Genomic DNA, 23,736 nt, shown 5'->3' with positions numbered 1-23,736 from the left:
AGGCTAGGAATAGTAGTAGCGGTTCCGCACAAAGCGCGCTACCACTATGGCCGTTGTTGCAGCACGTTTCCTGCGTAGAGCGCTACTGCTAAGAAAGAAAAGAAAAATGAAAAAAGTAGAAAAGTAAATGAAAATGAAAGAAGTACGAAACAGATAAATGAAAAAAAGAAAATGTAAGGATAAGCAAAAGAAATATTTGCTTCCTATAGCAGTAGCGTGTTTTGCTAACATGCGCTATAGCTAATTTAGCTATAGCGCGTTTCCTAAACAGCGCTACTGCTAGTTCGACTTAACCACCTCAAAATTTTACTAATTCCTACTTCCCCCCTCTCTCCCCATGTTCCCCTAACTCCTCCGTCGCCGCCGCCCGAGCCCGAGCCTGCCCTCACCGTCGCCGCCCGCCGCCGCCCTCAACCTCACCACCGCTGCCGCCCGCCGCACACCCTCGACGCCGCCCCCGACCCCGGATTCGACGCCGCCCCCAACCCTGACCTCGACGCTGCCCCCGACCTCGACGCCGCCCCCGACCCCGACCTCGACGCCGCCCTCCGCCGCGCGCCCGAGCCCCGAGCCCGACCTCGACGCTGCCTGCCACTCCCTCGCCGCAGGCACCCGAGGTGAGCACACCTACTCCTCCCCCTCCCCTACCTCTGTCTAGGGTTCTTCAAATTTTAGTTGCATCAAATTAGTTAGCGTTCATCTATGGGTGGAAACGAATTGGATGCAGATGTTTTCTTAGATGATGAATAAACACTATTGTAATGCATAATAAAATGAGTAAAATTTGACCACTTATTTCACTTTTAAGTTGGATAATTCGAATATCCGCTACCACTTTCCACCCCTAGGTTCACCAAATTAGATGGTAATTAGGCAGTAGTTCCTAGGTAGCTATGGCATTTAGCTATAAACAAAAAACAGAATTGTTTTCCTTTTCAAAAACTTGGTTAAACTAACTGTTGCTATGTAAACAAAAAGCAAGATTGTTGTTATATGATATATGTCATTGATGTTCATTTGCATATTCCATTATTGTTGATTATATCTTTTCATTGAAGTGGCCATGTTATATGCAAATTCCTCAATAGTGTTTGCTTATGTTATATCTTTTCATTGAAGTGGTTCGATTGTGCCCAAGTGGCTTTGTTGTTTCCAGGGAATGAAGCCGAGTGGCCTATGTTTTGCCGGAATGTTGATTCATTTCCGTTCCGGCAAATTTCAGGTTCTCGATTTGTCCACTTTTTAGCAAAAGTCATGCCGAAATTTTCCGTGAATTTCGGCATGACTTGTGCTACAAACTAGGACATATCGAGTGCCCGGGATTTGCCGCACCGGGAAGGAGTCAATGTTCCTGCAAAGCATAGGCCTTTTTATGTCATTATTCATTTTATTAGGTATAGAATTAATTGACTAGATTTAATCGTAAGAACTAGGTACTAATTAGGTACTAGTTTATTTTTTATTTATAATAAGTTTATTTTTAGTAAGAACTAGTTGAATATGTCACATTTGTTGTTATTTTTTTAGTTAAAGCAATTATTCCTGCATCGACGTCGACGATGGCTATTCCGTATCCTCGTCGTCGTCGACTCGGCGGAGGACACCTGCTTGACCAGATGGGCCATGTCCGGGACTGGGCTCCGCCGGGCTGGTACTGGGAGGCGCTACCTACCAGGGGGCACAGGTTGGTGAGGAGTCAGCCCGTCATTGACCCGAACCTTCTTTGGTGGCAGTCGCGTGGGCCAGTGACGGTCTAGAGGCTCGAGCACCCCGCGGAGGTGGTACGTCACCGTGTCAGGGAGGAGAACGCGCACGTCCGTCGCTACTTGTTTGAGTTGGAGCACATGTTCTCCAATACCTGGTAGGTTCTTTGGGAAGATGACCGGAGATATGATCCTGTGATGGTTCCTTCTCTTTGGGTGTCCACCGCCCGCGCGGATACCCGTCGTGCGCTAGGGTTTTAGTTGTATTAGTGATGTTATATGTATGATACTATTCGGGATATATTAGTGATAATATTCGACGATGCACGGACGCATGAGATGATTTACTTTTGCTTATTGAATGCATGCTAATTTGAATACTTATTTATTTTATGATTTGGTTTTGCTTATTGAATGCTCATGTCAATATGAGTCCTATAAGATATTTCGAAATGTATATCTTGTGTTGCTCAAATAGGAAATATCGAGTGCACCGGATTTGTGTGTTGAGTATCCTGTTAGTTGCCTTCGATCGATTTTCAATTAATGTTTCAACTATGAACATAGGAAATGTCTGACGACGAAAAGGATTTCGGTATTTGCGAATACTGCAAAGACGAGCGCGGCCTGTGCGACAGAATCTTCCTAGATGATGATAGGCGCTTCAGCATCAAGCTGGACGAGAACTTTGAAGTGGATACAGTAAGTCACAACAACAAGTTTTTTTCGTAATTAAGCATGACATCTGCTTCATTTGCTTCAACTTATAATTTAAATTTTTTACTATTCTACTAGCGTATCCCCTGCCATGCAAGAGTTTTTGTCTTGGATAAGATAGGTTTCAGTCCTATGCAAACTACTACGGAGGTTAACTTGAAGACCGAGCATGGTTATACTTTCCACGCAAAATTATACAACGCAGACACCTACACCTATTTTGAATGCAAAACTTGGCAAGCACTATGCAAGTCTTATGCATTTGAGCCTGATATGTTTATCACCTTTGATATTCGTCCAGAAGATGATATTGAAGGTAATAGAGACATCTGAGTCGATGTGCCGACGCCTCCAGTTATACCATTATGTGAGTTTCTCAACCTTATTTATGTCTTCAATATTGTTTATTCAAAAATAGTTGACAAGTAATTTCTATTGACAGCTTATTTCCATTCAAGCAAACATGTCCGGCGCTTGGTAGACATGACCGTCCACTGTCCCGGGGCTGAACTAAACTGCGAGGAGATAGGTCATTATGTTTCATGGCTTGAGGATCTTCATACTGTCAAGACAAATTATTTTCCTGGACTTAAAAATCTTAGTACTCAAAATGTGCGACCAATAGTGTTCGTACTGAACTACGGTAACATCTATTTAGGAAAGATGGTAAGATTTTTACTATTTGTCCTCAGTGCATCTTTTGCATACATTATTTTTTAAGCTAAACTTCATTGCTAAGTATGTTACTATACGATGTTCTTCAACAGGGACTCCCGATGAATGTTGTGCCTCATTGGATCGAGACTAAAGGTCGCATGAGAATTGTTAGCTTACGGCCAAGATTTCCTACAATGCACTTTAGTGCATTCAGGATTTCTAATAGCGAGGAATGCTTAATAGTGAAAGACTGGAGCAAAATTGTGAACGATCGCAGAGAAGTACTAGGGGGCAGCAATCACAAGCGCAGCCCACGATTAGGAGACAGGTTCATCTGCATGCTCCAACTTGATGAAGCAGGACGCTACACATGTTTTATGCTATTTTACCTGAGAGAGAGCAGCAGGAGTGATTAGCTAGCTAGAAATGAGTTATGATGATTAAATAGCTAGTGTTGGTGGTAATGACTATAATGATTATTATTAGCTAGTGTTGGTGGTGATTAGATAGCTACCGCAGCTAGTGTTGGTGGTGATTAGCTAGCTAGAATGAGTTTAAAGATGATGATGTGTGCTACACTATGACTATGATGATTAAATAGCTACTGTTGGTGGTAATGACTATGATGATGATTAAATAGCTTGTGTTGGCGGATTAGATTCAAGTGGAGGCAACATGTGGTGCACATCGAAAGTACTACTAGTCTAAACTAGATCAAGTTTGGATTAGTAGTATACTTTTGACATGCACCACATGTTGCCTCCACTTGAACCTAATCCACCTTCATTTGACACACTGTTATGGACATATTGATATGACAACCTCATAATTGGTATTGTACCAAAATTTGTATAACGGCGTATAAATACACTAAAAATAAAAAAATATAAAAAGAATACTAGTAGCGATGGAGAGTAAACATGCTACTACTAGCTATATTAGCAGTAGCGCGAGAGTGAACAAACGTTGCGGCTATATGTCTTAGCAGTAGCGTTTGTCGCACGCGCTACTGCTAAGGAATAGCAGTAGCGCCTTATTAGTAGCGCGGTGTCCCGCGCTACTAGTGGGCATTAAACCCGCGCTACTACTAGGGTTTTCCCTAGTAGTGATGGACAACACATAAAACCATTCTGCTTGTTTGCCTCAGCCACTTTGAGAAAATTATGCACGCCCTTAATGTACTCGGAGGTGCGTCTGTCAATGTACATCCATTGCCGGTTCATCTGTGTGCATTATATATAATTAAGTGTGTCAAAAACCATTACAGAACATCATGAATAGAGAAGTGACCAAATTAATAGAAGTTCGTCATCACATTAAAAACAAAGTAGAGTAGTGATCAAATGTTATTACCGAAAAAAATAAATACATAAACTTCATACATAGTTCTCATTGAACAACTAATTAAACCATACATTAAAATTATGTAAAACATTTCAATGCAACAACAAATGAGATCATAATCGCAACTAAGGGACAATTGATCCAACGGCATAATGATACCAAGCCTCAGTATGAATGGCATATTTCCTAATCTTTCTAATCTTCAATCACATTGCATCCATCTTGATCTTGTGATCATCGACGACATCCGCAACATGCAACTCCAATATCATCTTCTCCTCCTCAATTCTTTTCAATTTTTCTTCAAGTAATTGTTTTCTTTTTCAACTAAATTCCTCTCTACAATAGGGTCGGTTGGAATTTTCGGTTGACATACCTCCTAGATAAAAACATTTATGTCACGTTGGTCGGCATAATTGTCATAAACACTAAATGAAACAAATAGTTATAAAAGATAATATATACCACATCTGAATCATAGACATGACGAGGGCCGACGGAGGCGGATACCAAAACCATGGCACTATATAATAACAAACAATAATAAAAGTAAGAAAATTATACAAGTATCTATCTAAATCATACAAGTAGGATTTTTTTTTCTTTTAGAAAGAAGATAAGAACAAGAGACTCACCACGGTGGTGCCAGCGACGAGATCGGCGCGGGCAGTTGACGGCGGTGAGGATGGGGACAGGACGGGACGGACCGCCAAACCTAGACAAATCATGAGGAAATGAAGCTTGGACAAGGAGCTTCGAGAGGAGAAAGCATAAGTGTGGCTCGGGCATTCATCGAACACCTCATGTGCATAGGAGGTGAGCTAGAGCACCACAAACCTCTCCCACGGTCGGCCAACAAAACAGAGCAGTGGCTCTGCTCGCGGGCAGGGGTATATATAGGCCTCTCTTTAGTCCCGGTTTGTTGCTATCTAAAGGTTGTGGGCCAGGAGCGAGGCCCATTGGTTCCGGTTCATATCTGGAACCTGGACCAAAGGGGTCAGACGAACCGGGACCAATGGCCCCCGAGGCCCGGCCGGCGCCCTGGCCTCACGAACCAGGACTGCCCTTACCCAGGCCTCAACCAAAGCCCTGTTTTCTACTAGTGGGTGACAGCGTGACCACCACGCAGGAGCCACCAACCTCGCCGCCAACAAGCGCTAGCGAGCGAGACCCAGCCGCAGGCCAGATCAGGCAACCCGCCACTGCCACACCGCAGCAGAACAGACCGAAGACCAGCACGCCCAGCACCAGGACAAAGAAGGGGGCCACCACCCCGCCCAAACACGTCGGAGATGTCAAGCCGAGAGGAAGGGCTGCCACCCCATCCCGAACTCGCCGGAACGAGCTACCGAGCCAAACCCACGCAACCCGTCGCCCAGATCGACGAGCCGCCGCCGCAGGACTGCTAAGGAAGCCTCCAGAAGCCGGCTTGGTGCAGATCCGCGTGGCGACGAGCATGGCAGAAGGGGAGCTGCCATCACACCCTGGCCGCCGTCGAAGGTCCGATCCGCGAGCCAGCTGCTGCACCGCAGAGAAAAAAGGCCAACCCCTTCGAATAGCTGGAGATGAGCGCCACTGCGCGAAATTGCCGGAAAAACCGTCCGGTGTAGCCGAGGTGGACCGAGCCTCCCCCACCGAGATCTGCCGCCGCCAGGCGAGAACAGGGCCCCGCTGCCACCATCTGTCGTGCGAGCTTAGCTCGGCAGCGTCGTCCAGCAACGGCGAGGGGAGGGAGAGCGACGAGGAGGGTAGTCGGTGGCGCGGTTTGGGTCTTCCGCCTGTGTCGCCAGGGCAGGAACACGGGGGGACTAGGATGAAGCTTTGCTTTGGGAGATCGTGAATGCCAAGCGCGAGTAATGTAATGCCACAAGAGTAATCTTCTTTTTACCCACCTTATGGGATTATGTCTAAGACTCACTTAATCAATGAAAATCACAAATCTTGTCTTGTTTTAAAAAAATCGCTAAGTCAACTACATCAGCTTGCCATGGTTAACACGAGTGCTGAATATGGCGGTACAAGGTACTAAAGGAAAGATCTAAACTGGCCTCATATTTTCACAAAAACAGATCGGTGATTCTGATGGCTTTGAACCCAAATGACAAGTTTAAGGACAATTTCATTTTAGCCCCAAAATACAATGTGTGCTGATTAACAACAGCTTGTCTCTCTCAGAGAGAACATTCCAATTATAGATAATAAAATCTCTGTGAGAGCTTCTAAAACACTAAAATCAGAACAAGAGGCATTTCACGTTACTTAGCAGAATTAGAAAGAGAATCCAAGAACACTTAAAGTGGTATCCAAATTTGCCCATACAAAAGCACCAATCTCCGGTTACTAGTTACTACACAAAGCACGCACCAGTTCACACTAATTGTCAAGCCACTTGTCTACAGTTACATAAACCAGTCTAGCAACAAAAGCAAACATAAATTTAACTTGTCACGAGGATAAGATCAAAGTCTGAAAAGAGACCAGGCAACTGTAACTTCCATCCAGCAGTCGAGCGCCTCCACAGGCATGTAATGAGTGGCTTTTCCGGCATCTTCAGCTTCAATCCAAATACCAGCTATCGCTCGGCCTTCTTTCCCACCATCACCCTGTTGGAAGATAGACAGCCCCAGCTTCCCATCCTTTTCAACACAAATAACACGTCTTGATAGCTTAACAAAGCCATCAGCATTAACAGACAATTCATCATCATTAAGTTGCAGCAGTGAGATTTGGACGTCTCTTTGCTTCAAGGTACTAGCAGTTAGTACACCTCGAAAACCTTGTGGCCATCGCCCTTTAAAGACTCGAACAAAAATCGTGGCCTCCACGGAACTAAAAGCAGTGTAATATTGCATCTCCACTGTGCAAAACTTGCTAGTGTACTCAATAGGAAGGAAGCAGCCCAGCCTGTATGAATCCACAAATTTGTTTAAATCTTTATCTTCATATTCAGTAGTACCCTTCATTTTGAGCATAACCTCCAAATGTGAGTTATCATGCGACATGACAACACCGCGACTAGGACCTGTCAGTGTTAGGTATGAACCCTGTATGCATCAATTAACTAATCAAGTAAACGATGTAATATATTTGTCTTTCATCAATAATTAAGACTCCAATGGAAAGTATTCAATCCACCAAATGTTGATAAAAAATGAGAATGTATTCACTGGAACGTAATTCATCTATTAACTAATTACAAGTAAAAGTAACAAAAAGTTCTGTTCATCAACAATAAGACCGCAGAGAAATATATTCAATTCATCAAACAATGATGGATTATACTGCTACTCGCTCTGTTCCTAAATATAAGTCATTTTAGAGATTCCAATATGGACTACATACGGAGCAAAATGAATGAATCTACACTTTAAATTACGTCTATATACTCCCTCCGGTCCTTTTTACTCTGCATATAAGAATTGTCTGAAGTCAAACTTCATAAAGTATGACCATATTTATATGAAAAAATATTAACATCTACATTTCTAAATTTATATAATATGAAAATTAAAGTCATGACGCATTTAATGTTGTTGATTTCACATTATGAATGCTAGTATATTTTTCTATAAACTTGGTCAAAGTTTACGAGGTTTGACTTCAGACAAATCTTATATGCAAACTAAAAAAGACCGGAGGAAGTACATCTGTATGTAGTCCGTATTGAAATCTCTAAAATGACTTATATTGAATGGAGGGAGTACAAAATAACAAGAATAATAGTATGAAATCTGTATACTCAAGCACAGGAAAGCACGTCCAGTTTAAAGACCTGCAAATGCGCTGCAAACAGAGGCATTACATAGATTTTTTTTATTTTATTTTTTTGCAAAAACTGGACATATGCATCATGTAAAAAAAATCCGCTGGAACTTTGCCTACTGATCCATGTATGGCTTCGAGATGCTGTTATCTTCGAAACCATTAGGCAAAAGCTACTAGCAGATTTACATCTATGTAAACTCGAGTTTGTTTGTAGGCATGAGTCGTAAAGCTTATGACTTGATTCTAGATACACATACACTACACTAGTAAGACCAAGTTTGATAATGAATGTTTGGTGAAGCACAAAAAGATAGTGAATTATGTTCCCATTGCTACTTCTCTATTCTAATCAATCCATGTCCTATAGTGGGAAAATACAGTTTTCACGAACCTGCTCATTGATGCTTTGGCAGTCGTCCCTTTCACGGCTGAAAACCACATTTCGCAAGCGATCCACCCCATCGCGTACGGCGACGACACCGTAGACATCGAGGGGCCATTGCAAGCCACCAGTAAGGTCCTTGACTTGGACGGAGACGATCTGCAGTGTGTCCTCCGGATAGAGGATGTTCCGGAAATCAGGGTGCCTCAAGTTGGCGTCCGTGAAACGCATGCAGGGGATTTGCGCTGCACCCAACAATTATACGTATATTACGTGAGCAACCAAGGATCCTGGTAAGAAGGAAACTGAAAGATATTGGCAGCACTGGCCGCTTACTGACGGCGTCGAAGGGAATCATGCCGTGCGACCAGACATCGATCCACCTATCGCGGAACCTCTCCCACGATTCGCTGCAGAACTTCTCCCAGCTCTCCTCGCTCGCGCGCAGCTCCTCGGCCGTCGGAGGGTTTGCCATCCGTTTCTCGAACTCCTCCCACCCAGCAGCTTCTTCTTCCGCCGCCGCCCTAGCAGCTTCCGCAGCCGCCGCCGCCGCCGCCTCTGCTTCGGCAGCTTTTCCACTCGCTTTCCTAGGCCTCTTCCTGCGCTCCATCCCAATGCCCACATCCATCACCTCCATCTCCTCTTCCGAACAACCGATCTAACCTCGCCACCGCCGTCCGCAATCTGAATTTTTAGTATCGCAAAAAACGGTAAGAACCCTAGACCGGATTGGGGTCGCGTTGTCTAAATAGTAAAATACTCCAGGGCCAAACCCACCCACATGGTCTGCGCTTCTTCTTTTATGGGCCTAGCAAAGAACCGACCCACTAGCCGGTTCCTCCGATTTACTCAAAAATAAATAAAAGCTGGCTCCTCCATAATCCGTAAATAGAAAGAAAAGCGAACGGTTAAAATTATGTTTCTCTCAAAAAAGATAAAATTATGGTTTCCCCTAAAGTAAAATTAAAATGATATTTTAATTTCACTAGTTAAAAATACTCCCTCTGTTTTTATTTACTACTACTTACTATATCTTTTTCAGTTTAAATTTATAAAGTTTGACAATGTTTATTCAAAGTTAAATGAACATTTATAATAAAAATTATATAATATATTAAAAATATATTTAATGATATATCTATGATATTGATTTGATATTTTAGATGTTAATATTACTTTCATAATTTTAGTCAAAGTTTACAAATTTTAACTTAAGATAAAGTTAATTAGTAGAGTAAATAAAAATGGATGGAGTACATACAGTTAAAAGAAAATGTCAAAATATTGTATTTTTTGTAGCAAACAAAACACGTATAAAAATATAATGCAACTAAAAAACTTCTTGCATTTTTTAAAGTGTCCATGTAACTAAATTACTTTTTGAAAAAATAACAAATGCATGTGTGTTTAATAAAATATTTGTGTGATTTTAAAAACATTCATACCTTTTTCCAAAAATGTTAATGCATTTTAAAAAGATTACAACTATTCGATCCTACTCCTGCCTCAATCCAGAGTCTAGAAACCCTTTGTTATGAAAAATCAAAGGAAAACTTAATACTAAAGTTTTAAGTGATGGGTCGCCTCACAGTTTAGTGTTGGTTCTTACTAGGTTGCTAAGCTCAACCCCTTTTACCTGATTATTTTCGCATGTGAACTTTAGAAAGTTCACCCTTCTGAACACTTACCGAACGGTTTTCTTGGGAGGTGGCATGTACCTTTCATTTCGGTGTCTTGGGAAAGTATTTGACAATCTCACTACTAGGGAAAAGCCTAGCATTAGCGCGGGTCTAAGGGCTATCAGTAGCACGGGATGCCGCGCTACTGCTACGGCGCTACAGCTAATTTTTAGCAGTAGCGCGTTTTGGCCCGCGCTACTGATATTTGTAGGTAGAAGTAGTGTGGCTGCTGGTAATTGCTCGCTGCTGCTAAAGTCACGCCCCTCGCTACTGCTATTAGTTTCTGAATTTTTTTGCTGCATATTTTCTTTGTATTTGTACAAATTATACAAATTTTGATATATTAGCAATTAAGGGATTGTTATATAATTTTGATCATGTTGAGTTATTATATCATTAGGTGGAAGAAACACGGATTAGATTCATGTGACCAAAAGTTGGACTAGTAGCTATCATTAGGTGGAAGAAATACGTATTAGATTCATGTGACCAAAAGTTGGATTAGTTTGGATTAGTAGGACGACTAATCCAACTTTTGGTCACATGAATCTAATCTTGTTTCTTCCACCTAATGTTATAATAACTCAACATAATCATAATAACGCATCATCATATTCATATAAGAACTGATACATCATCATCATTATAATAACAACTCATCATCATAATCATATAGGAACTATCTCATCATTCTAGCACAATGTAGCACATAACTCATCATATCATCATGATAACAACTCATCATCATAGTCATATGAGAACTAGCTCATCATTCTAGCACAATGTAGCACATAAGTACCTAAGACCTGCTACTCTCTCGAAGGTAAAATAGCATAAAACGGGTAAACCCCTGATTCTCCATTATGGATAATACAGATGAACCTGTCTCCCATTTATGGGATGTGCTTGATGTTGCCCCCAAGTAGTTCTCTACGGTCATTCAGACCTTTTCTCCAGTCTTTGATTGTGAGGATGACATCTGTTCGATGAATCGTGTATGCACTGCGGTGAATCGTAGGCCAACTTGGCCATAAGCTAACAACTCTCATGTCACCTTTCATTTGCATAAGACTAGGTATACAATCCACTGGGAGTTTCTGTTGAAGAACGTCATAATAACATACTTAATTAGCAAAATGTAGTTTAGCTTAAGAAGAATATATGCAAAAAATGCACTCGTGACATAATAGGAAAAATCTTACCATGATATCTCGATGGATGTTACTGTAGTTCAACACGTGGACTAGTGGCACACATTGAGAATAATTTGGAGGGATATGATAATTCATCTTAAAAGTCTCCACATCATTAATCCATGAAACAAAATGATTTATCTCCTCGCAAGTTAGCTCAGACCCATGACTGTAGTAGGTTTCGTCTACTACTTTCCGTACATGTTTTGAAGAATGGAAATAAGTTGTCAATGGAAATAAGATGTTAACTATTTTCAAATAAACCATATAAATTACTTAATAAATATGTTTGAGAAACTCACATAGAGGTAGAAGTGGAAGCATATCAACATATAAACAAAAACAAAAATAAACCATGATGCAGGGGCTCCTTGATTTCTGCAAAAACAAAATATAAAAAAAAATTATCCTGATTTTAGTACTTAGTGAAACTGAAAATGCATATGAGCTCTCGGGTGCTACGCCCCCCTATATTCAAAAATAAATTAGTAATTCAAAAAAGTCAAAAAGTCACAGAACTTTTTATGGAATCAAACATGACCAAGTATTGCACTCGTATAAAAAGATTAAATAGGAAATGACTTTTATTGTATCCAGGGTTAAAGATTTCCCAAAAAATGCTAGATACAAGTACTATTCATGTTATATTGTAGTCATAAATTTGTTTTTTTTGCCCTGAAGTCAACGAGAATTATTCCTTGGCCAAACTTTTTATATGAGTACAATACCTACTCATATTTGGTTCAAAAATATATCCAGGATTTTTTGACTTTTTTTATTATTAAATTATTTTTGAATATAGGGGGATGGAGCACCCGAGTGCTCCTAATCCGCTTCCTTAGTGAAACCCTATAAGCTATCAACTAAACATTATTATGCTGATTCAAAAGACCTACATTTACTAAAAAATTGTAAAATTAGTTTTTACTAAAAAATTGTATTACTAACCCTAACAGCTATCCATCCATCCATCTATCTATCCAAAGCATTACTAAAAAAACCTAGTTTTATACATCTGTCTATCCATCTACCTATCCAAGCATTACAAAAAAGAACCTTAGAAGCATACTAAATCAAAGTGTTACATATCAACTAAATCTATTAACTACATTTGAATTTTTACTAATTCACTCTAAACACTATAAGCTATCAACTAAACCCTAGAAGCATACTAAATCAAAGTGTTACATATCAACTAAATCTATTAACTAAGTCTAATTTTTTTGCTAAATCACTCTAAACCCTAAAAACTATTAACTAAATCAAAGTGTAGGAGGAGCTGTGCATGGAGGAGGGGGAGGGAGGAGGGGTTGTGTGGATGGAGGAGGGGAGGGACTAGGGAGGATGGGCTGTGGATGTAGGAGGGAGAGGGAGGAGGGGTTGTGTTGATGGAGGAGGAGGGGCGGCTAGAGGAGAGAGGAGCAGTGGGAGGGATGAGGGAGGAGGAGAGGCGGCTAGAGGAGGGAGGAGGGGTGGCTAGAGGAGGGAGGAAGAGGAGGAGGAGGAGGCTTACCGAGCCCGAGGGATGGCGGTGACGGCGGCGGCAATGCGACAACGGCAGCGGCGATGCGGCGACAGCGGCGATGGTAGGAGGGGGACGGTCGCAATTAGTAGTAAGATACTATATATTGTGCAATTAGTAGTAAGATACTATATACACCGGAGAGAGGGCCACCCAGCAGCGAGACACGGGCCATCTCGCGGCGTGAGGAATAACGGTAAAAAATGAGGGAAACGCAGATTGTTCATTGTAGCAGTGTCACAGTTCGATACAACGGCTAATATCCACCAGGAGCGAGATCGAAGGTTCATAACGCATAAAAAAACCGATCCGACGGCCAAGATTCACTGAGCTCTGAGAACGCTTATGATCTCCTGCTATGCTTATTTCTGGATTGAAGGAGTTATATCTAATTGCACATTTAATGTATATGGCATTACTTAAAACATAATGCATTGTGAGTGCCCTCACATCACCATTTGTAACTCACGCTGGCTTCCCGCCTACAGGGAATGCCACGTGGTAGCAGACCGCAAACAAATGTACTCACCTTCATGCCCTTGCAGCTTTCCTAATTTACAAAGAGTGGGCAAGGAGGCAGATGTCTTCAGGACCTGCTCAGCGAGGCACTCATACAAAAAAGTTTTGTTGATGCACGAGGCAACAGCGAGACGCAGCGAGCTGAAGGAGGAAGCGTATGAAGGCCGCCTTTTAAAGACATGAGAAAGCATCTCGAAGCAGTCCACACTAGCATGTTGAGCTCCTTTCCAATCCTTCACCTTGTACATGTGCTAAGAGTATCAAGTAGGCAAAAAAATCTCATGTGCCAACGTAATTTAGATGAGAGAGAGAAAGAGAAAGAGGAGTTTTGTGATGCCACAAGAAAACGATGCTAGGCGTGTGTAGCTAGGTAGAAACATAATTTACGGTCTAACCATTAATTAAATGCAAAAAAAGCTTAGCAAAAAAAAGCACCTATGCATTGGGTAGTTAGTTTTTTCAGGAAAAAGTCCATTTTAAACCCTAAACTCATAGAGGTTTGGCGGAATAAACCCTCAAGTCGAAATCCTGGTCGATTGCATGCTGAACTATGCAATCCCGGTCTAAATCGAACCTTACATCGTTTGAGACATAAAAACGCTGACGTGGCAGGGATTTGTCTGGCTCGCGGGCCAAGCAGCAGCGATGTTGACCACAGCGCGCACTGGGCCGGCCCATCATACTTCTTTTTCTTTATGTTTTTCTGCAAAACGTTTCAAAAAACGCGCGCCATGACGTTTCCAACCCACCACCTCACAGGCAATGTATGACCGCGCTAACCATCCGGGACAACATCCGCTTCGTGATAGTTTATTCTTTTATTCTATTTTTAATAACGATCATTTTTTTTGTGCTAGATTCCAGCTTGTTTGATTTTTTTGGCCGTTTTTCTTCTTTTTTCAATTTTGTGAACTTTTCTCGAGTTTATGAATTTTTTTCGTTTCTGTGAACTTTTTTTGGAATCTTTTGAATTCATGAACTTTTTCAAATTGAATGAACTTGTTTTCAAAATAATGAAAATTTTCTAAATTTGGTGAACTTTTCAAGTTGACTAACTTTTCAATGAATTTGTATTTTTTTTGCATGTTAAAATGTCTTTTTTCTGTTACACTGCTAAAAAAAGGTGTGCACATAAGGTGTTTTGAACTTGCAACCTCCCCTTTTTGGTGCAAAAACTGTCCTTACCAACCACGCCACCTCACCTCTTGTGAATAATTTATTCCAAGTTCTTAGCTTTTTTTGGTTTTTATCTAATGCCTGAAACTTTTTGTAGAACTCGTGGACTTTTTTTGAATCCGTAGACTTTTTTCAAATCCACGAACTCTTTTCATTTTTACAACTTCTTTCAAAATTCCGAGAACTTTTCTTTTGAAAATTTGTGAACTTCTTTTGAAAACATTTAAATTTTTTCTAAATCCATGAAATTTTTATAAAAAAATTGCGGCCTTTTTTCCTTTCGAAAAATTGGTTCACGAGGTTTTGTTTTCGTTTCGTATTCCCTACTAAGATGTCTACGAATTTAACAAAAAATCAAAAACGAAAAATATAAATAAAAAGAACAGAGAAAGAAAGAAGAAAAAAAAGAAACAGGGATAATGTGAACAATGATGTGCTGTACTGGTGGTTACTTCTGTCGACTAACAGCAGCAGGTCGCGGGTTCAAGTCACCCTACGTGCTCTTTTTTTGCAGTTTTAAAGAATAAAAAAACTGCGCGTTTTAAAAGAAGGAAAAAGAAAACTAAAGCGGGCCGGCCCAATGGGGAACAGTGTGGCGAAATGGCACCAATACGGGCCATCATGTGACGGGAACAGTGCGGCAAAATGGCACCAATACCGGCCATCCTGTGACACGTCGTTGATCCTGGTTTGGCAAACGACTCCAGGGTTCAGTTTAGACCGAGATTGCATAGTTCAGGATGTAATCAACCGGAATTTCGACTTGAGGATTTATTTCGCCGAACCTTTACGAGTTGGGGGTTTAAAATGGACTTTTTCCTTTCTTTAAGGTGCTTTGGAGAGTTAGTTGCTAAGCCATTTCATGTACTTAGCATCTTATCTAAGCACATATACTGAAAGAAGCCCGAGCAATTGAGCAAAGTCCCATACTACCCAACATGCCTGTAAATTATACACGATCGAACGAGAGTACCGTTGAGATAGAATTTGCGGCGGAATACCCACCGTTGGTGATCACGTTGACGCTATGTGGACACCAAACCAGAAACCACACTGATTCGAGTGGAGGGAGCGCATCGAACTCGGCCCGCATAGCAGAGCCCGTGCGCCAATGGGGTCATGGAGGGCGGCATGCGCTGAGCGTGAGGACAGCGGCGGCGAGGGCGAAGTTGTGGCACTGCCGGGTAGGCCGCGTTAAGCTCGTATGCCAGCATATGGGTGTGTGTGTGTGTGTGGGGGGGGGGGGGGGGGGGGTACAACACATCGATACTGTCGCCTGTTCCCTGTTCCCTCCAACCGGTCTCACTGCCGCGGCTGGGTGAAGGGCAGCGGGTTGCTCAGGAACACGAGAAGAAAAAAAGCCATGCCGGAATGCATAAAAGGCGTCATTTTGCATGCGGTTGTCCTCCTCTTGCACGGGGTAGTAGCACGCGACCGGCGTCGGGGCTCAAGGGACGTATTCTGCACCTAGGCTGGTTCCGGTGCACTGCACCACTGGCCACCTCGACGCCTCGTCTGGATTTCAACCTCGCCGGAACTAAATGAGAATATCTCAAGCACCATCGTAACTTGTGTATATTGAAAGTCCCTAGAAAAGCTCTTGTGTTGCGTGAAAAACGACAAGACCCTTTTCAAAAACTTAAACATAAAATTAACCTGGTTTGATTTATTTTTAAAAAAAAATTGATCTATTTTCATGAGGCCCGAACCCGGGAGTCATGCCAGACAGGACAATGCCCTGGTCAAAGACGTCATGCATCAGAGTTGACAATGTCACGTCTGACCAGTATATGCCCCCTGGACTAGGGCACCATGCTTAGTAGCATGACGCCTTAGACTGGCCACAATGGGTAGTAACATAGATTAGTAACATGCACATGTTACTAGTCTATGTTTACTAGTTTATGTTACTACCTCTATGGTGGGGAGTAACATATGTGTGGTAACATGCAACACTTTATTTATTAGGCTATAAACTCATTTTGCTTTGATATGTGTGATGTTACTCATACTACTACTAACTAGCTATGTTACCACTTTTCTTCATTTCTTTATTTATTGATTGCCACATTATCTATTTTCTATACTTTTCCTATATAGTCTACCAGTTTTGAATTGAACTCAAAGCCTTGATCGGAACCGTTGATTTTCCAAATCTAGCGGCTGAGGTGATCAGGATTCGCAGTGCACGGTAGCATCAGATTACTCCACGCTACTCTAGAAGCATCCCGTTCTCCTTCCTGGAAAAGGGCCCCATGCATCGTGTGCTCGTGACCTGGTACGCACGAGCCTCTCGAGATAGCCTGCCAAGAAAACAAGGAGACAGGAAAGTAATATTTTATAAGTAAAATGGGTGCGTCCATGGATAATTTTTTCTGTATCTATGTTTAGCTTCGCTCTTTTCGCCGAGTAATAAGGATTTGTTTTAAATAACTCTGTTCTATTATCATAAAGGTTCATCCGATATAGAACAAACAGAACAAAATTTACCCCGAGATATTTGGACAACCGAACGATCATTATCGTTGTCAGAATGAGCCGCTGACACGGTTGTCATTGTTTTCATACAAGACCTAACTTGACCTTATCGATAAGCTGTCGTTCGGTTGTCGTAGTATGCCTGAAACCACATGATGAAAGGGAAAGTGGACACGGAGCGTGCATATTCTTGACGCCAAGTCGGTTGCGCGCGTCACGCACGCATGCACGGTCAAGCCGTTTGCTGCGTACTCGTGATTCACGACGCCAAGCCGACAAGCACGATTGCGCAACAAGAATGCCGGTGGCGTGGCCTCATCGCCAGTGGCGACCCACATTATACCTGTGTAGTCGCGTTTTATTAACCAATAAGACTTTATTTCTTAAATAATAGCCAAGTCATTTACAATGGAGTGAAAAATAAAATCAGGGACCAACGATTCCTAGAAAATAAAAGATTTATCACTAAAAGATTTTTGCGCTAATGTGTGTGCCACCTCATTCGCCTCACGAAAGCAATGTGAGTAATCAACGCTAGCAAAATTCAGAGCTAGTTGCTTACACTCTGCCACCATAACCGCATCAAGTCCAGCATGAGCAGCGGCGGCAATTTTTGATGATTGTTAGTTTTTGGTTTGTGATTTCTCTCTCACTAGTTTTGAGCATTGTAATAGGGAAGCGAATAAGGTAGCTCATGAATTTGCCAGATTAGCTAGATTTTTTGAGACAAGGGCTGGGGTTCGTTTGAGGAGCCTTTGGTCGAAATTTTACAACCTCTGATAGACGATGTAACCGTTATTTCTAATTAATAAAAAAGGTTATTTTGCAAATAAAAAGTCCAGCATGAGCATCCGGTTTTTGTAATGATTCAACCACAAAGCAGTTGTCTGATTCAATTAGGACCTTATTGCATCTGATCTTCCCTGCTAAGCATAGGCAATTACGGATTGCCGCTGTCTCCGCTGAGTCAAGAGTGCTAACCTGAGGGATGTACCAAGTTGCAGCAGCGATAAACTTTCCCGCCACTGTCGCTTGACTACACAGGATTTCCGAACGTGGTTGACCCCTTAATTAGGCCTGCATATCAGGTTGTTGAACCAGCAAAAATTGGAATTTAACTACCCGGGCCCATCTATCCTCTTATTCTCTGCTTGGGTAAAAATTGGTTGGGCCACTGCTGGGCCATATAACAAAGAAGTCTAAAATCCATTACCTGATCGCAGTGAAGCTCAAAAAAGGAAATAAAAAAACTGATCGCAGTAGATAGGTTTGATCCCCAAATTACGTGATCTCATTCAACTTCCTGTAGTACGCATACCTCTCCAATGACCATGGGCGGCCACCTTAGCTGTCTTCACCAGCGTGAGGAACGACCACCTCAGGCTGTCCGGCGAGCCGCGAGTGACGCACCCGCGGCTCCACACGCATTCTCCGTTGGAATCGAGCTGCTAGGCAAGGCCCTCCGCTCTTTCCCTTCTACTCGTAAGTCAAGGAGTTGATGTCGGTCTTCTTGTCTGTTCGCTTTAGTCATGTAAATCGTTTGTTGAATGTCGTGGCACATATTCTAGCTAGATCATGAGTCCTCTAGTGACTCTATTTTTCATGTAACCCCGGATTGTATCCGGGAGGCTCTCTCTTTTGATTATACTTGATCAATAAAGCGCGATATTCCTCAAAAAAGACATGGATGTGTTGGGTATATGCCACGCGCGGACTGTGACTTCCAACGATTCCACATCTCTCTCTTGGTCTTCTTCCTCACCAACAGCTGAAAAGGGACCAGGCGACGGTGACTTCCATCCAGCACTTCCATTTCTTCATCGGCATGTAATTAGTGCTTGTTTCAGCTTCCGTAGCTGTAAATGATGCAGCAGTTATCTCTTGGTCTTCTTCCTCACCAACACCGTGCTGCCAGACAGAAACTTTCAGCTTCCCCCCTTTTCTAACAGAAACAACTTGGCGTGATAGCTTCACAGAGCCATCAGCATCAACTGGCAACTCATCATTATTAAAATCCAGTAATGAGATCATCACACCACTTTCAGCGTCCGTGCTAGCAGTAAGCACACCACGGAAATCACGAGGAAACTGCCCTTCAATGACTTGAACACGGATTGTGGCTTCCACAGATGAACAAACAGTGTAATGCTGCAGCTCCAGTGTGCAAAGCTTGCTTGTGTGCTTGATAGGAAGGTAGCAGCCTAAGCTGTACGTCTTAGCAAATTTGCTCAAATCTTTGTCCTCAGATTCAGTAGCACCTCTTACTTTGAGCTTAGCCTCCAAATACGAAGGATCAATCGTCATGACAACACCACGGGTAGGACCGGTCAGTGTTAGGTAGGAATCCTGCATGCATCAGTCATTTAAGTAAACAATAATAAAAATAGATTCATTCATCAATAGCATGAACTGCAGTGGAATATATTCAGTTTATCCTTTGTTAATACAAGTGAGAGTGCATCTATCAAAACACAGTTAGTGTATCAAGTGGAACTTCATGATGGTGACTTGAGAGTCCAAAATATGCCGATGACAAACATGAAATCTAAAATATGACTTCCCCATTAGCAGGATTTGCAAGAGGAAATTTGAGATGGGAAGTAAACATGATAACTATTTATAACCCTTCAGCTTGCAGGAACCAATTGAAAAATTAAACTCTCTAGCTGCTATTCTATTCCGGCCATTCATATCTATGTATTAGAGTGGGGCAAAATACAATTTTTTCGAACCTGCTCGCTGATTCTTTGGTAGTCATCCCTTTCACGGTCGAAAACCATAATGTGTTTGCGATCCACCACATCACGCACAGCGACAAAACCATAAACATCCAGTGGCCAATGCAACCCACCGGTTATATCCTTCACCTGGACTGAAACAATCTGCAGGGTTGGCATGGTGCGGACAAGGCGTGGATAATTAGGGTCGTTGACATTGTCGTTGGTAAAGCGCATGCAAGGGATCTCCGCTGCAACAAATACAATCTAGTTAGTTACAAGAGGGATGGTGGATGGGTGGAATCGAAAACAACATATCAATCAAAATTTAATATATCAAACGAAATAGTATAGGAGATTTTCGCTGCATCAATCCTATCCAATGAATGGAAGTAAACATACAAGGGATGAGGAACACTAGGCAACTCGGAATAATTAAAACGACAATCACATCCAGCTATCCAGACAAGTGTGTGTAAATAGCATGGCAACTCAGGACAATCCAGTAATAATGAAACAAATACAGGTAAACCGCAACGAGGTAGTCAATCACAAAATACCATCATGACACAATTGTGTGGCAACATCCAACATGGCAATGAGGAGAGGGGGGTCAGCTTTTGAGTAGTACAATAACATTTTGCCTGTAGCCGAAAAGTGTAATCTCATGAAGTCATCAGTATCCATATTTGTTTATTTAATTTTCCTATTCCATTAGGAAAAACCTGCAAATTTTACAAAAGACAAACTCTCTGTCCTTTTCACTTATGTTTAGATCTAAGACGCCAATGGTACAATATATTTTTATTGGAGCACAAATGTTTGAATTGGTGATTCAGGAGCTTGATCGTGATCGTGCCGGATGCAATCGGCAGCACGCTCCAAAATTAGTAGGGCAAGAAAGAAACTAAAGATAGAGGGGATTAGGATAAGATCCTCACTGACGGCTTCGAAAGGATGCCAGATCCAGTTGTCCCGAGCCCTCTCCCACGACTCGATGTTGTACTTTTCCCACGCGGCTTCCTCGCGCTCCCGCAACTGCTCGGGCGTCAATGGATTCGCCAGCAGGTTCTTCCGGAATTCAGCCGCCTTCGCCTCATGCACCGCCATTTCTTCCAACCACGCCGCGTACTCGGCCGACGCCGCCGCCCCCAGAGAAGGGTCCTCCGCCGCCGCCGCCGCTACCCTAGGCCTTTTCCTGGACTCCCTCTCCATCTCCGTCTCCGTCTCCGTCTCCATCTCCATCTCCGCTTCCGCCGCCGTCGCAGTTAAGGTTTTGGTAGCGCAAATGGAAGGAAGGAATCCCTAGATCGAATTGGGGTCGACTTGGTTTTATTCTCCGGGCCGAAACTCACATGGGCTGGCGTTCTTGAATGGGCTACCTCAACAAGAGAAAGGACAAGAGGGTGTAAAGATGTAAAAAAAAGGGAAAAAAGATGAGAAGGTGTGAAGATGATTATCGATTTTCTATGTTCATTTATTTTTCTGTCTTTTTTAATATATCATTTTTTCTCCATACATCCATGAATACAGTGTAGAAATCTCTTACATGCATAGGCAAGGCCATGGCATAGGTTCTGGGCTAGGGAGGCATGGCATAGGTTGGCCCTTGCTAACCTCGACCACTGGCGGCTATAGTCAAGGCCAATTCCTATTTGGCGCTTCAGATGCTGTTTGAAGGCATTTTCGTACAAGGCGCACATCCCCTCCCGTCATAGAATCTTTATGGGTTGAACTGTATAAGTCACCAACAGGAAGCTCCCATTCGCGGTTTTCGGAAGCTCACAGAAGCTTTCTGGACATGTTTTGAGCAGCTTCTGGAAGCTTCCATTCGGGGTTTTTTGCTGTTTTAATTTTTTGGACCGACTTTGATTGGTTTTTTCTTTTCTTCTTTTCCTTTTCTGTTTTTCTTTTTTTCTTTCTTCTTTCCAGTTTTTTCTCAAATGCATAGAATTTTTTTAATTCATGAACTTTTTTAGATAACCCAGTGAATTTTTTTCAAATCCATGTACATTTTTTCAATATTTCAAATGCATGATTGTTTTTCAAATCAACAAACTTTTATAAATTTTACAAAATCCGCGGACTTTTTTCAAAATCGATGAACTTTTCCTTTTTTCCTTTCTTGTTTATTTTCATTTTGATTTCATCAACTTTTCATTATTTAAATTCATGAACCGTTTTCCCAATTCATGGACTTTTTGCAAAATTGTGATTGTTTCCAAATTCGTAAACTTTTTTACAAACCCATGAACATTTTTCAAATTCGTGAAAGCTTTTCAAATTTGCAAACTTTTTAAAAAATTGATGAACTATTTTCAAATTTACAAACTTTTTTAAAAATTGATGAACTTCTTTCAAATTTGTGAACTGTTTCTCAAATGCATGAACTCTTTTGAATTCATGATTTTTTTACAAAGTCCATGGTCAACAGTCAGCGGTCTGAGGTTAACTAGTCAGCAGTGAATAGTGAAGCAGTTAGTGTTCACTCTACATGGATGAGTTGATCGATTAAACTGTGAACCGAGTAGGGGCGCATTTGTTGGGCGGTCCTATACCATGCTCGAGAGGACGCTCGTCTGTTTACACAGCGCAATAGGCGCTAACGTGGAGCACTCGTCTCAAGGAAGGGGCCTGGCTACACCCTTGCTTCGAAGATCGTTCCGGTCCGCAGTTAAAGAATTTAATGGAGTATAAATTACATTAATTGCCACAATTAGGGTAGGATACCAAATTGGTACTCCCTCCGTTCAGAATTACTCGTCCAAAAAATAAATGTATCTAGATGTATTTTAGTTATAGATACATCCACTTTTGTGTACATCCACTTTTGTGACAAGTAATTCCGAACGGAGAGAGTATCACATATGAATATTTCCGCAAATTGTTATCGGTTCTAGGACATGGTTGCAAATAACACTAATAGGCGTTTCACGTTTGAAGATGCTTTGACAATGCTCTTGGCCAATGGGGGCGGGTCTACTAGGACTACATGGAAAAAATAGGGAAAATGTTTTAAAACAGCCGGATGTAAACAGCTGAATCGCCAGCCCCTTCATGCGTCCCAACGAACCCTTCTCTCTCCCGTGTAAAAAGATCTGCCTGCGGTCCAGCCTTATCCTTCCCAACTCCCACCACTCATCTCTCTCTCTCCCCCCTGCCGGCGGCCATGCCTTCCTCCATGGTTTCCATGCACCCCGAGTACTTCTAGTTGCTGCCATCGATGGATATCGCCGCTGCAACGCCGAAGGGGAGCCACGCGCTGCAAGGCGTTGCTGCGAGCTCCGCTCCCTCCCTCCTCCCTTCCTCCATGCTTCATGGATCCCAAGACCATGGCGGGACTGCGGGGCGATTGCTGCGACGGCGTCGCCGTGCTGCGAGCCGGGGCTGCAATGGTGGCTCGTCTACTTCGGCAAATGTTGTGACTATGACGGCAGCAGAGATGCTGTGAGGCGGCTCGGCTTCTCCAGTGATGCTGCGATGGCTGTCGACGTGTTGCGTGTCGGTGCTGCGACGGCGGCTCGGCTTCTCCGGCGATGCTGCTACGGTTGTCGACGTGTTGCGAGCCGGTGCTGCGACATCGCCGTCGTGCTGCTTCGACGGATGTTGCGACTACGAGGCATGGCGATGCTGCTCCGACAGTGCTGTGACATCGTCATCGAGCTGCGAGCCGGTGTTGCGACGACCGTCAACGGTGAGCCGTTGCAGGAGTTGTCGGCAAGCTGGTTGTGACAGTGGCCCGTGTTGCAGTGCCGATGCTATGACGGGATGCTGCGACGCGGCTCCACTGCTTCGACCGATGATGCGGCTACGATGTAAGTGGCGATGCTGCTCCGGCGCCTCGACGACGTGATGTGTGACGAGAGAGTGCATGTGCTTTGCGT

The 23,736-nt window shown here is 42.7% G+C and overlaps 2 protein-coding genes across 2 annotated transcripts; both read right to left on the bottom strand.

Moving 5' to 3' along the window:
* Positions 1-6,676: 6,676 nt before the first annotated feature.
* On the bottom strand, positions 6,677-9,326 carry LOC123075828 (uncharacterized). The gene is made up of 3 exons (XM_044498342.1): positions 8,905-9,326; positions 8,578-8,813; positions 6,677-7,465 (listed from the first exon to the last, which is right to left on the bottom strand). The coding sequence occupies exons 1-3, from the start codon at positions 9,203-9,205 to the stop codon at positions 6,881-6,883; spliced, it is 1,122 nt and encodes a 373-aa protein (XP_044354277.1). The 5' UTR covers positions 9,206-9,326; the 3' UTR covers positions 6,677-6,880.
* A 9,331-nt stretch (positions 9,327-18,657) lies between these two features.
* Positions 18,658-21,165, bottom strand: LOC123080870 (uncharacterized). The gene is made up of 3 exons (XM_044503815.1): positions 20,794-21,165; positions 19,868-20,103; positions 18,658-19,481 (listed from the first exon to the last, which is right to left on the bottom strand). Exons 1-3 carry the CDS (start codon positions 21,095-21,097, stop codon positions 18,894-18,896), a joined length of 1,128 nt encoding a protein of 375 aa, XP_044359750.1. The 5' UTR covers positions 21,098-21,165; the 3' UTR covers positions 18,658-18,893.
* Positions 21,166-23,736: the final 2,571 nt, after the last annotated feature.

This window comes from Triticum aestivum, chromosome 3D (assembly GCF_018294505.1).
Source record: "Triticum aestivum cultivar Chinese Spring chromosome 3D, IWGSC CS RefSeq v2.1, whole genome shotgun sequence".
In the NCBI taxonomy this organism is placed as follows: Eukaryota; Viridiplantae; Streptophyta; class Magnoliopsida; order Poales; family Poaceae; genus Triticum; species Triticum aestivum.
Note: the sequence above shows the minus strand (reverse complement) of the source record. Positions and strands in the feature narration are given on the sequence as shown.